Consider the following 13,522-nt stretch of genomic DNA (forward strand, 5'->3'; position numbering starts at 1 on the left):
TCTAATAGCTGTAACGCTAAATCTAAATAATTATGTCTTCTAAATGAATCTTTTGAAAATGTTATCAATACTTTAAACTTCAGCCATTCCAGAAATCGATTTTATTAGGAAAATAACTTTGAAAAGCTAAATATGGCCTTGATATTATGACTACCACTGCCCTTCTCCCCAAAACATATGGTTATTATTTTTCTCTCAGTTCCTTGTGTCTTTGTTTTTCCTTTTTAGTTACATACCTGACATTGTTGGGCGCTTTTTCTCTTCCCAGGAGCAGTTGGTCATCACGGGGACAATCTTGCAGAGAAGATCCTTTCTGTGCTTCCCAAGCTTCCTGGCCACAAGACGGATGTGATGGTCAACATGGTGGAGCTTACTGCGCTGCAGACTCCGGATGAAGCTTGCAGCATTATAGCACCTGGCTGCTTAGCACAACCAAAGTAAACATTCTTTTTTTCTTTCTCTCTCTTTTTTTTTTTTTAAGATGTTGAGTATATTTGTTGTTTTTTTATTTATTTTTTAATGGTGAAAATAAAGGGAACAGAACAAGTCTTTTCTTTTAAACAAAACAAACAACTAGTTTACAGCAGAAACCCATCTGGTCCTAATTCTGCTGGAATATAATCAGTGTATATGTGTGCATTAAGTGAATGGGCCACGTAAGACTTTCAAACGTGGGATATTCTCGGGACTTTTTTAGATTTCAGTTTAAATTGCTGTGATTACTGTAATAGACTAAACCCCAGAAATTCTTTCTTGTGACATTTATTTTTCTGCCTCAGTAACAGGTCATACAAGCAGGTAGATCTTTAGCGTGGCTGCCTTCTCCCATAAGCATCTTTATAAAGTGAGCTGCTTGCTGAACTCTTGTCAGAATAGCTGTTAACTTAAACTTTTATCCCTGTTTTCAAACAAAGTACCCATGGAGAAAGAATTAGGCAAAAACTAAGGCATACAGATAGCTGTGTGAGGGCCTGTTTTTTACTTAAACAAGGACGACCTAAAAGCAGTAATTTTGAAGAGTCAATCTTTGCTGTATGTAGACTGTAGCTAAGGCTTTGCATGTAATGTGCATCAGGTTTGATGTTTCACTCTCTAACTTTAGTTGTCCAAATTGAAACTGTCCTGCAGCTTCTGTTACTATGCATAAACCGGGAAATGCAGCTGGTGCTGGTTTTGTTGCTCAGCAGTGCGCTAGAAATTCATGCAGTGCAAAGGAGATTAAAAATTATTTTGCTATAATGTTCTCTCCGTGTAGTAGAAGAGTAGTTCCTTTGGTTTTGTTTTTCACAATGGGTAATCTAAAGTAGTGTCTGTTGTTTTGACTTCTTTTAGTCCTTCGCACCTGCATTCTACTAAGCCCCCCACGCCACAAAAAAAAAATAAATAAATAAATTAGAGAGGACTTTTCACTTTCTGACATATGGTATTTATTTTCTTGCCACCTCTGGGTCCTTTGTCATCTTCCATCTCCCTGGACTGTAACTGGGTCCAGTTTCTAAGTTTCACATTGCATAACTGTCTTCCTCGGGAGCAGGAGAGGAAACATCTCCTCATATAGGTGGTGGGCTCAATTGTAAGTTTCTGCCGAAGTGACTAACATTAATAAAATTTGTTCTGGTTTTCTTTTCCTTGGCTGCTTTCCAGTTGATCTCTGAAGATGAAGTGAGATGTCCTTAAGATCTGTCCACACAGCAGAAATAAAGAGGTTGTTGTCTGTGGTAGACATGCTGTGATAGCTGTTGTTTGTGCTAACTTTGATTAGCTACCAGAAATAAAGATTATTTCTGGCAGTGTGGACTAGGGAAAAAACAAAATAGATATTTATTGCCCTAAGGCTGTTGACCTGCACCACCATTCCATTATTCCTAACATTATCTTCATTGAGCTAGTGCTAGTACGCCTTCCCCTGCTTAAATTATGACTTTTAGTCTTCTTAGTGGTCATATTCCTGTATCAGCCTGCAGTTTTATTTTGTTCTAAGGTGGCTATTTACATATGTGCTGAGGTTTATTTACCTATTTGCTAGCCAGCAAATGATGCCTCTGTTGGAAGTACAGTTAGGCTTAACATCTATTGCAAAATCTGCTATGGACACAAGTGGTTAAAGAACAAAGGAGTTGATTACAAGTTGCCCACCTGTAATGCTACAAGTGAGGCAGAGTTGAATGGTAGCAACTGATACTTGGTTCCAAGGCAGTGGTGTCATTGCTACAGCAGTCTCTAACAGCTTCTCCCAGATAAATCATCCTATAAAATCTGTTGTGCTGGAAACATTTAAGAACATGTTAGCCAAATATTGATTTAAATAGGATTGATCTTGTCTTGGAGCAGGGCAAAGGGACTGGGTGACCTTTTAAAATCTCTCCTGTGATTATGGTTTGCAACTTAAGTGTTGCGTGCCTGAGGATAGTCTCCAAAACAGAACATGGCTTTGTACTGTTCAAAGCTGTCTCTTTCACTTTTTCTGACCATGTAGTGAGTAGGAGTAGTTTCCAATGTAAAACAGGCATTTACAAATCAGCCTAAGCAAATGGCTGTAGAGTACTACAAACAGCGTCTGAACGGGTGGCTGAAGGTTGTAGCTTCCATTCTTGTTACCAAGAACTGCATCCTAGTGTTGGTTTATAAACTTCAGCATTAATCATCTTTGCTAGTGTGAAATAGGTGAAGTTCTTCTGCAGTACTGAAATGGATTTAAAACTCCCACCACCAGGTTCCTATGTAAATTCCATAAGAAATTCCATAGGATGCTCACAGTTCTTCATCAACCCAGTTATTGCTGTTGGTAGCAGGCTGGGAAGCGTTTCTTGTAATTGGAAACTCCAGTCTTGATTTATATCTGTAAATGACGCATGGCGAGGAGCCTTCCCCTGCTTGTAAATTTTCTGTTTACTCTGGTGAGTGAAAGTGAGGGCACCTTTCCCAGCGCCAGCAACGTGAGCTGCACCCAGGTGGAATGCAGTGAGGCTCTTTTACGTGAAACTTTGTGATCGGACTGGCCCTGTATTGTGGCATTTCACAGATTCGCATATTCAGAATATTTTTCAAATGTTTTCATTATTTTCTTTCAAGTTAATATTTGAGCATGTTGTGGGGGGAGAGAAGGAGGTCTGCTCCCTCCGCACAGCTTGCTATATTTAACTTTCCTTGTGGAATGCCTCTCCAGCAGAAACATCTGGGCTCAGTTACAGAGTTAGCAAACAGAATTAATGAATAATTTATGGCTGGTGTGGTGAAATAAAGCAGGGTTCTTTTCTCAAATCTAAGGAAATAATGGGCTTCTTTAAAGATTTAGATGAAAATGTAAATGCCATATGCTGCTGAAGTTATAGTACTTTGAAGGTGTTCTTTTTGTGAGGAAAAGAATTTATTTCCTTCTCGACCTAGATTACTTAATTTTATTAGTCTTAGTAGCCTTAAAAATCCTGTGGAGTAATTAATTGTTTGCCCTACTGTAGTCACTGATAGACTGTCACTCTGTTGTGAATGTTTGTTGAAAGTTGTACAGTTTGAGAGTTGTTAAAATATTTTATTCATTTTTATACACAGATCATAGAATCATTAAGGTTGGAAAAAACCTCCACGATCATCTGGTCCAGCCACCCCCCCACCACCAATATTACCCACTAAACTATATCCCTAAGCACCGTGTGTATATATATGTAAAGAATGAAACCATTTGTAGACAGACACTGAGGACTTCCGCTCTTGTTAGGATCTGTTGGTTTCTGATTAAAAAATGGTAGCTTTCCTCTCCTCAACAGATGCACAGTGGAAGTAGAAATTGCAGTGAAGGCTTAATGGCAGAGATGGGGTAAAAAAATTATACAGATTGCAGCTGTCTTGCTGGTCTTTTGAGAACCCCTATAGTGTTTTTAGAGGAATTTTTTCTTTCTAACAACTTTAGCTGAACTTCTGACTTTAAAGTCACACATGCAGCGGCTTCTAAAAATCATCTGCCTGGATGCACATCAAGCACTCTGTATTTGAACACCACGTTGTCTATTTTATAACACCTTAGTACATTTTTAGGGTTGATATGTTATCACATGGAAGGATCCTGTTGCCAGCACTGCTTTTATTGCAGTGGAGGCCTGCACTGTCCTGTTTTCCCATCTCTCATGCCAGGAGCCGAGGTGCTTGGACACTCCGTGGTTCCCTGAAGCAGCAAGGAAGGGTTCACATTCCTGCATCCTGGCCACAGGTCTGTGGGATGTGAGAACAAGAAGTGAAGTTACATGGTACTGAATTGTGGGCAACTAAGTACGCCTGCTCCTTTTTAATATACTTTTTTTATTACCCAGGAACACTTTTGATGTGCTCTCATATTTTGCTGAATAAACCAAGTACTGAATTTGTTTATGCATGTTTCAAGGACCTGCTGAGTAGAGATTTCTTGCCTGCTTTTCCACTTTAGTTTCCTTTTCTCCAGGAGTTCGTAAGCTTCTCAGAATTTAGTGTGGTATTAAAATCCCATAAAAAGACCACTGTTTAAAATTAAAAAGTATAAGTACTTGATGCAATATGCAGTTATTGCAAAGAAAGAAGCACTGGGCTCTTAAAACAAGTGTTTTTTCCATGGAAATACAAAACTAACATACCACATTTCACATTGGGGCTGCTATGCCTAAAGCAATGCAATGGGCAGTGCAGTTGAGGTGCCTAGGCGCTTCTGACAAAGCAGGTGGAGCTGCTTAATCATTTGCATTTTTACTGGGAGGGCAATAACAAGTTCAGAATGAGATGATCTTGTTGATGGGTGTGATTCAGAAAATATCATTACGTAGGCCAGATGCTTGAAACATAGCACTTGCTAAATCTTTCTTTAGGTCTCTGAACGAGAGGTTCAAGGAGAGGTGTGCTGAGGGGGAAGGAAGTTGGTTAAAAATTAGAACATTGATTCAGACCCAGTAATCTCACATCCCAAAGTCTCGCATGAATGGAAATTGAAAGCATCTACTCCTGATCTTCCTCAGTTTTGAGGTGTATCGCTCCAATTTTGGACCAACTTTAATTTACAAAGTGAATTTATTAAAAGTTACAAGTTACAGCACAGAGAGGAAAGCCCCACTCTAGCTTTGTCTTTACTCTTGTGCCTGATGTGATGCTGCCGTGCCCTCCTGGTACTATGGGATTCAGGAGACTGAGCACAGAGGAGCAGCAGGAGGTCAGGGGACTTGTCCCAGGTTTGTTGTCTACTTGCCATATGATCTTGGTCAAATCACTTCTTTTCTTTCTACTTGTTTTCCCTCCTAGACCTTGTCCAAGAAGTTTATTTTTAAACTGGTAAAAGCAGAATTTCTCCCCATACAAATTTGCAAAGCCACCTGGCAGGCGATCTAAGGTGGCAGATGGGGTTGTGGTCTTTGGGAGGGTACAAAGATTGGTGCAAATGACTGCAAGGGGAGTTAAGGTGTCAGGAGGAGCAAAGGCAAGACCTCTATTTGCCCTTTCTTTGCTGCTGTGCCCTTCCCACTCATACCTGCAGCGCACTGAGGGCAGAGGTCTGCTCCCAGTTATGTCCACCCTTGCTCTCCTTTTTCCTGAGCTGGTGGAAAAGCAGTTCTAAAGACCTGTAAAATACACAATACTCACTGAATAATCGTGTATGGTGTGAATTTAGCATGAAAGATGATATTTTTTTCTTGTGTGGCAAAGAAAAGAGCAGTAAGAATTAAAATTGGAAAGGAGATAAAGTCTCCTTTTAGTAGTTTTTTAAATGGGTGATTCTGTTCTTTTATTTTTGTTGTTTTTACTTGGGACCAAGCATCTAAAGGATGTCTAACAAAGAGAGCAATGTTTTTCTCAACACTGAATTAATTATACACTAAGCTTTTGGGGGGATGGTTCTTAGATCTTTGTAGTGTTTTGAATCTTAAAGTATTTCTTTCTTTCATGTCAGCTGTAGATATTAATTCGGAAAAAAAAGGTTTGCATGCATAAGTTTATAAAAGCTTATAATAAGAAGGTAGTTTGGATAGTGTTCTTGAATGAGCTTAGAGTTTATGGCATAAATTAGCATAGATTTCCTTTCAGGAATGTTAATATTAAAGAGGAAAAGTTAATGCTGCAATAAGAAAATCCAGACGACACGAGAATTGCTTCACATTCACTGAGACCCCTGCAGAGGAGGAAGGAGAAGCCAAAACAGCGGATGGCAAAGCTCTTTAAAGCAGGCAGGGGGAGAGCTGGATGCTGTAAACTGCTGCTCCATCTGCCCCGGTAGGTTGGTAGGGGTTTGGCAGCGGGGTGCTGCTGGATCTCCTGTGGGACCCCCACCCGTCCCTGCTCCTGGGGCTCTCCCCCAGCCCTTCTGCTGCCGGACACTTCCCCCTGCCGGGGGCTCGGCGCTGCTGCTCACCCCATGGGCACCCTTTGCTGCTGTCTGTGCCCACGGAGCTCTGCTCTGGAGGATGGATTTGAGGTTCAGCTTCTCAAAAAAAAGGTCCCCGAACCAGCCAACTAAAACAACAACCAGCAATCCACGGTGAGCAGCACTGTTAGGAGGAAAAGGAGATCTTAACTGCAGGATTTATGAGGAGCAGATACTGCCTCAAGCAGTTAAGGAGAAAAATAAAAATAATCTTTTTCCTTGACCAGTGACAGGAGAAATGACAGCCCAGCAGTCCTGTGCTTCCACAATTCCTGCAGCGCCCCTGAGGCCCATTTCCAGGGAGGCGAACTGGCTTTATAAGTTTTTTCTGTTAATGCCATTTGCCTTTTCAGTAATCCATCCATGAGATGCTTCTCCAAATGGTGGATTGGGAAACAGGAATGCCCAAAATATAGCACCCACCTCCCCCACAACATTCCTGTACTGGCAGTCTTCCTGCTGATCATTTTATTTTACTCGTAAGGGCTCAGCACACCCCTGAACCAAGGACTATTCAAAGCTTCCCTATTGTTTGAAATTTCTCAAGGCATCTAGTTGGGAATAAAAGCCCTGGCTGCTTCAGCTTCTGGGCTTTGTCAGTCAAGACAGGCATTCCAGGAGGTGCTTTCTGCTCAGTTTCAAACCAGTCTGAATCAAATGAACATAATTGACTGTTGCCACAGGATAAGATGAACAAGCTGATAAGATTTATTGTATCTTACAATAAATGTGTATATTTGCCCAGATCCTTTCAACACAGAACCTCCTTGAAATGGAAAAAAAAAAAAAGGAAGGGTAAGGGAGGGGGGTGCAAAGGATGGAAAATTCTAGGAAGAGGTCAAGATCTCTGCTTTGCCTGGGATGTGTAACGTGCAGCATTGCCTGAAGACCACACTGCTGTTCTGCTGAGCCTCAGTTGCTGCAGTAGCTGGTTTGTCCCAGTAACCAGCGGAAGAATTATAAGATTCTTTATATCCAGACAAGATCCTGCCTAATAGGTGCCACGTTTTTTAATTGCCTGTTATGACAAGCCTCTGGAGCCTTAAAAGTTATCTTCTAGATAAGAGGAAGCTTGAAGCTTATTTTTCCTTCAGATAAAGAATGATTTGGGCTGACAAGCTCTCAGCATCAGCTGGGCAGGTCTTCCTTATCTGTGCCTCTGAGCACACAAAAAGGATTCAGTGGGGGGCTGGCAAGGTGGACTGTTCAAGTTTTCATTCCTTTTGCTCTAAGGACCTTTAACTGCATTGTGTGTCTGAGCAACCTAGGCTTAGTAATGTACATTTTCAACCAGAATTCTCAGAATTCTCTTTTTTTTTTTTCTTTTTTTTTTCCCCCAGGACCCTGTAACACTTGCATAGCCATACTCAGAGAGAGTGCAAGGATCAAGGGGCTTGAGATGCATTTACCTGTACAATCTGCTCATTGAAAACAGCAAAATAGAGAATTTCGTGCTTAATTTTTCAAAGACATGTTCTTCTAGAGAAGGATTCCTCATAAGTAGTCTCAGTATAATATGTATATATTTGAATAGTGTAAATCCTGTCTTTGATTTTTCCTTTACCCACTGAAAAACACAGTAAGTTTGAGTTATCCAAATGTTGTCCAACCATCATGATCGTTGTCAGCTCTCTGAGTACTCGCATCTTCAGCTGGTTAGCACAACAAGGTAATAAATGTCCGTAAGGAAATTCTGTGAGTACAACCATTACACTGGCTTCTTTTCTGTTTCCTCATTAGCATTGCTCTCTGTTCTGCAGTTACATTCCTTGCAAGATGTAAAGGAGGACAAAGCTCTTCCTGATTAATTAGATAAAAAGAGTAACCCCCGATGCCTGCAGTCAGAATAGAAGGGGTGGATTTTTATGTTGCTTAGGGGTAGTGTTTTTTGGCAGCCTGCAGCAGTTCTTTTAAAACTGGCATCCCTTCCTTATTACCTTAATGCCAGTGAGTTTTGTTTGCGAATTTTGTGAGTTTCTTATTCCCCTGTGTAGGTCTGCAAACTGCTTTCTCTTGGTGTGGCCGCAATGCGTTTTCCTGCAGACGTATTCACAGCTCAATAGCAGCAGGAAGACTGTGTCTGTTTAAGTCGACTTCATGAATCTCCAAAGAGGGCTCCAATCTTTCTTGTTTTATAGTACGAAACAGTAACTGTGTCTTTGGCTGACGTTGTGAGATTTTTCTAAGACTAGCTCTCACTCTTCTCGGCCAGCTGCCTTCACATTTGCCTCCTGAATGACCTCAACAGCAAGGTTTTAAAATGCAGTGATATGTGTTGGCTTTTTTTGCGTTTGCTGTTCAGCCCCAGTGCCAGAACAGAGGATGACTGAATGACCTGGAGGGGTATTTTAGTTGATCATTGTCATGCTGTGAAGTAAACCGCTGTATTTCACAAAGGGGAAGAATGCGATGAAATAGGCTGATGAGAGGAACAAATGAAAACTTCTCATGTTGATGAGGACCCAATGCTGGCAGCAGGTTTGGTTGCAAGTTTTGAGGGTATAGTTGAGATTCTTTCAGGATTCCAAACTTAACATGAAACAGGAACCAAAGCTTATGCAGGCTAAAATTTATGTGAAGCGAACTATTTACCTGGCAGAGCTTAAAGATGCTTTTAGTCTAGACAGCAGACAGTCTTTGCACAGAGAAGTACTTACTTAATTTTATACAAGTAAATGCTTATATAACTATTGATTTTCTCATAATTGATCCAAAAATCTAGCCACCTGTACTGCTGCTCAGGGCATTTACTTGAGGTGCTTTCCTTTTGTAGCCTCCCCGTGTTTTTGTGTTCCTGAATTCTGGCAGACCGTTAGATTATTTCTTTGTCTCGCTTTTCATTAAACTTTTTCCTGTTCATTTGTTACTTCTCTGAGATCATTCTGTCCCAAAGGAACGTGTACTTTATGAGGAACTCAGGCGATCTGAAACGCTTAGCACTTTGGGCAGTGTTGCAGTCAAATCAGTTTCTGCCTGTGTTTTCCAGCCAACCCCCATGCTTTCGCATCCCTTTTGCAGGTGCCTGCCTTAATCCCATCTTTAAAAAAAAAGTCATTATTTCCAAAGAAGACCTTTCCAGGTGTTCTTTGAAAAACATACAACATCATTTTTCTGGGAAATTGCTTTTTATGCGTGCAAAATTTGGATAAATGTTAGGATTCATCTAATTTCTGGAAAAGAGCTGCTTTCTTGCCTCATTGCAAAGGTGTGCTCTCGACCTTTTCAACATTAGGAGAGGATTTCTTGTATATTAAGACTTGCTACTACCCTTTGGCTGGTAGTTTTCTGTTTCATTTGTGACTTTGTCTGCTGTGAAGAAGAAGGAATGATTGTGGGTACCTGCTGTTGCACAGGTGTCTCAGATCTTGCTGCTGTTGGGGTGAATTAGCATTCCAGTGGTCTTACATCTTTGGATTGAAATTTGTAATGTGGAGCTCCAGTACACACCTCTCTCTGCACCTTGTTTTCCTGAAGTGTAGCATCTGAGGTGCTTTTTAGCCACTCATAGTCTCAAAAGCAGTAGTGAAAATTGACCAAACCTAGCCAGTTTTTGTCCCCTGATTAACAGTGGGCCAGAAGCAGTCATTCTGCAGACCTTGAAAGATTGTGCTACACTGACTGACACCTAATTTCCATAGGTGGTGAATATGTTTTCTAAAATGATCATGAACTAGGAAGGATTTCTGTTCACTGTGGGAGATGAAAGATTTATGATCTTATCCAAATCTCTCCATGGCTGTACTTATTTAAAGAAGCAACCAGAGAAAGAAATGCATTTTGAGCCATTTTCAGTAATTGGGAGCAGCCACAGAAAACCCACCGAATGTGTATGTTTTACGTGGTGCTTTGAGCTACAGTGACCCTGTAGAAAAAGGAAAATAACCTTGACAAAAAAAAAAAAAAGCTTAGCTTTTGAAGCCATAGCTTCAAATGCTCCTTGCACGGGTTGGAAAATGCCATTAGTTATATGTTTGGTTTTGATTGAGAGGGAAGAATGTGGGGCGGTGTGGAATTAGACAGCACCCAACATACTTATCCAAGCCCTTTTTAGGAAGAGGATGTAGCATGGGTATTGAATGACTACAAAAAGCCACTTGAAAATCCAGAGCTTTTGGATTAGGACAAAATTCTGGTCTCTTTACTCATTCTGTGGTAGGCAGAAGTGTATTGGGGAGGGGGGGTGAGAAGATAGCCAGAACGCTGGGTGAGTATGCGCAGCGTAGACAGAAGTCCTTATCTCATTCCCAGTGACAGACCAGCCAGAGTATGGAAGTGGTTAGAAAAATTAAAGCCGAAGTTTGGAGCTTTATTCCTTCTGACTAGCCGTCAGTTTAGTTTTTGAAGACTGGAATGGCCATATTAGGTTTGCGTGAGATCTGAAGAAGCTAGCTAGGGCTGTAGGTTTGCATAGAAACTATGACAAATATGCTACTTTGAAGTAAAGAGAGAGGAATATTCCTCTCTAAATGAGGGCCTGGCCCTAGTTGTCTTCCTTATTCCTCTCTTTTAATCTAAATTTACTTCGCCAACGTAGCTAGCATAGAATCTGGCCCTGCATGTTTAAGTAACACGTCTTTAAAATATAAGGTCTGTTTCCGATTAGTTTTTTACTGTTTATTTTGGGTCTCTAAGTCTCTATTGGAATACTTGTTCTCAACTCATAAAGAGAGTATCTTTGAATGTTTTAACAACTCTGTGTCATGATTTCATAAGAAATGGTTTTTGTGGTAACCGAGTCACTTACAGAAAAAGGATTGTCTTGCCTGCTGTTATGAAGACATTCCTGTACATTAAACCCTCGAAATGGCACTGAAGCTTACAGCCTAATGAGTTCTTAGTCAAGAGGTTGCTTACGTAACTCCAGGTTTTTTGGCCAGCAAATGAAGGAGGGAAGGAGGTCAAAGGAGACTACCAAAAAGCAGCTTTGCAAATTAAAAACATCAAGGAAAGGGAATTCCTGGCATTCCATGGTATCTGGGTTTATTTTCGTACATTGCTCTAATAAGAAAAACACACTTCAGGTATGTTCTTGGTGAATGTTTTCACTTGTATCATCTATCTCTGCTGCAAAAAGTAACCCAAAATGTATTGGCTTTACATGCCTCAAGGACATCCATTGGATAACTAACCAGTGCATCTGTAAAAGTAGACTTGGCACTCTCATGCAATCCCTGGATGTAGATTCAATTGTCAGCACCTCATTACTAACTGTTCTTTCATTGGAATCATTTTTATTAAAATAACCTTATGCAATAGCTTTAAAACACAGAACAGAATGCTCTAAAGTAACCTATTATGTTACATGTAGTATTCCCAAGTAATGCATATGTTGTAAGGATCAGACTTTATTTTTAGCATAATTCATTTTCTTTGTCCAAAAACTAAATTAAAATCCCTGACAAGTAACTCTTTAATATACACATTTTAAAGAGTTGCTTGGCAAGGGTTTTGATATACCTTGTATTGTACAAAATCCTACTCAGAAGCTTTCAATTAACTTGATTCATACAGTAACTCGGTCTGGCATTCCGCATAAGCTGTCCTGCAGCTTGTAGGAATGAAACATTTTACAGAACCAGTTCACTGGAATAAAAGGAAGCCAGCTGAAACTCAGACAGGACTGACGGTTGTGAACATTAGGAGGTTTTAAGAAACTGCATGCACGTTTTTCCTTCATCCCTCTGCAGAGCCTGGCCACTGTTAGAGGAGCAAGAATGAATTTTAGGGCAATACTGGAATTGTTAAGGTCTGCATTTTTATATAGTGACCAAGACGGCTGTGGCATATCTGGGAAGCCTTCAAACATCGAGCTTATTTTAGCGTTTCAGCAGCTCTGCAACAGAACGATGTCGTGCAGGTGTCCCCACAACCATCCTTCCTTAGCTAGCAAAGGATTCCCCGTTAGGGTTCCTTAGGGTTATTTTAGCTACAGCTAGGTGATGGAGAGAGAGTGGAGGTGGGCCTTTGAAAATCACTACACGATTGTTTTATCTTCTGTCTCTTCCTTTGTATCTTGTTCCTTCGTTGGCCTGCCCAACCTTTTCTGTTGCTGCTGCAGCCGATGAGCAGTTTAAGCTCTTTCCTCACTGGAAAAAGTCCTGCTGCCTGTGGTTCTGCCTGGTGGAGCTGGAAATCAGCTCCCTTGCTGCTCTGCTTCAGCAGCTTTCAAGGCTTGATTTGCAAGGCTCAGTGAGGGAAACCCTCCGGGTGCTATCACAGCCCTCTGCCTTTGGCATCTCTGACTGATTCTTTGGCTCTTTCTGAAAGCATTGCATGAAACGGCAGCTTCCTTCTCGGGATAGGTATGTCAGAGCAACTCCAGCTTCTCTTTACCTTGTGAGGTACTGTATATCCACGTCTGACTAATTGGAAAACAGAGTGGGTCAGGTCACAGTAAGCAATTCTTCTCCCAACAGAAATAATTTCACTTTTCTGTGATTGTTAGTGGTGATTCTTTTGTTTGCTTGAAGGAAGCAAACTGGCTTCAGTGTTCATATTGGTGGTCAGGAGCCTTGTTTCTGGCAGCACTCCCGTTGCTGTGGTGTGCTCACAGGTGTTGCTCTGGAGTCTAAAGATCAGGTGCAGCTTCTGCTTATGAATGGTGGTGGACAGGCAGAATAACCTTTTTGTTATTCTACCTGGTGATGACTTCACCAGCTATCACAGTCTGTGCAGCTTAACCTTCTGCATGAGCCCCTTTGAGGAATCTTCCAAGAATATGCCACTGGCTGGGAGGGAAAGGAGGCATCGTTCGTAGACTTGGTCCCATGGTGAATCAAAGCTGGGGAGCTTAGTCCAGAGCACTTGGCCAGAAGTAGCTATCCACTGAATGCCTCATAAGAGATGCTTTAACACTACTCCTTGAATAACGAGAAAACTTACAGGGTGGTTAAACGCTTTGTGCCTGGCATAAATACTCTTCTGCATAGGTGGCTGGTTGGAAGCTGTTGTGGAAGGGAGAGAACCCTACCCACTGGTTAATGGATTAAGACTGTTAACAGTATGTATTACGTGTTCTTAAACAACACAGGGAGCAGATGGGGGTTAGCAGGATAGAGTTAACATGGTTTGAAGGGTACTGACCACATCTTAGGGTTAGGACTCTTTGCCTGGTAGATAGTCAGTCTGCTTTTCTCTTTGCACAGAACG

The 13,522-nt window shown here is 41.2% G+C and overlaps 1 protein-coding gene across 1 annotated transcript in view; it reads left to right on the top strand.

Annotated features, from left to right (window-relative positions):
- The window catches only part of SCFD2 (sec1 family domain containing 2), a 189,907-nt gene that overhangs the window by 5,626 nt on the left and 170,759 nt on the right, over positions 1–13,522 (top strand). The window contains exon 2 of the mRNA XM_027457082.3: positions 269–437. Within this exon, the coding sequence (XP_027312883.1) occupies positions 269–437 (169 nt within the window). The remainder of the gene's footprint in view (positions 1–268; positions 438–13,522) is intronic.

The sequence above is a fragment of the Anas platyrhynchos genome, chromosome 4, assembly GCF_047663525.1.
Source record: "Anas platyrhynchos isolate ZD024472 breed Pekin duck chromosome 4, IASCAAS_PekinDuck_T2T, whole genome shotgun sequence".
NCBI lineage: Eukaryota > Metazoa > Chordata > Aves > Anseriformes > Anatidae > Anas > Anas platyrhynchos.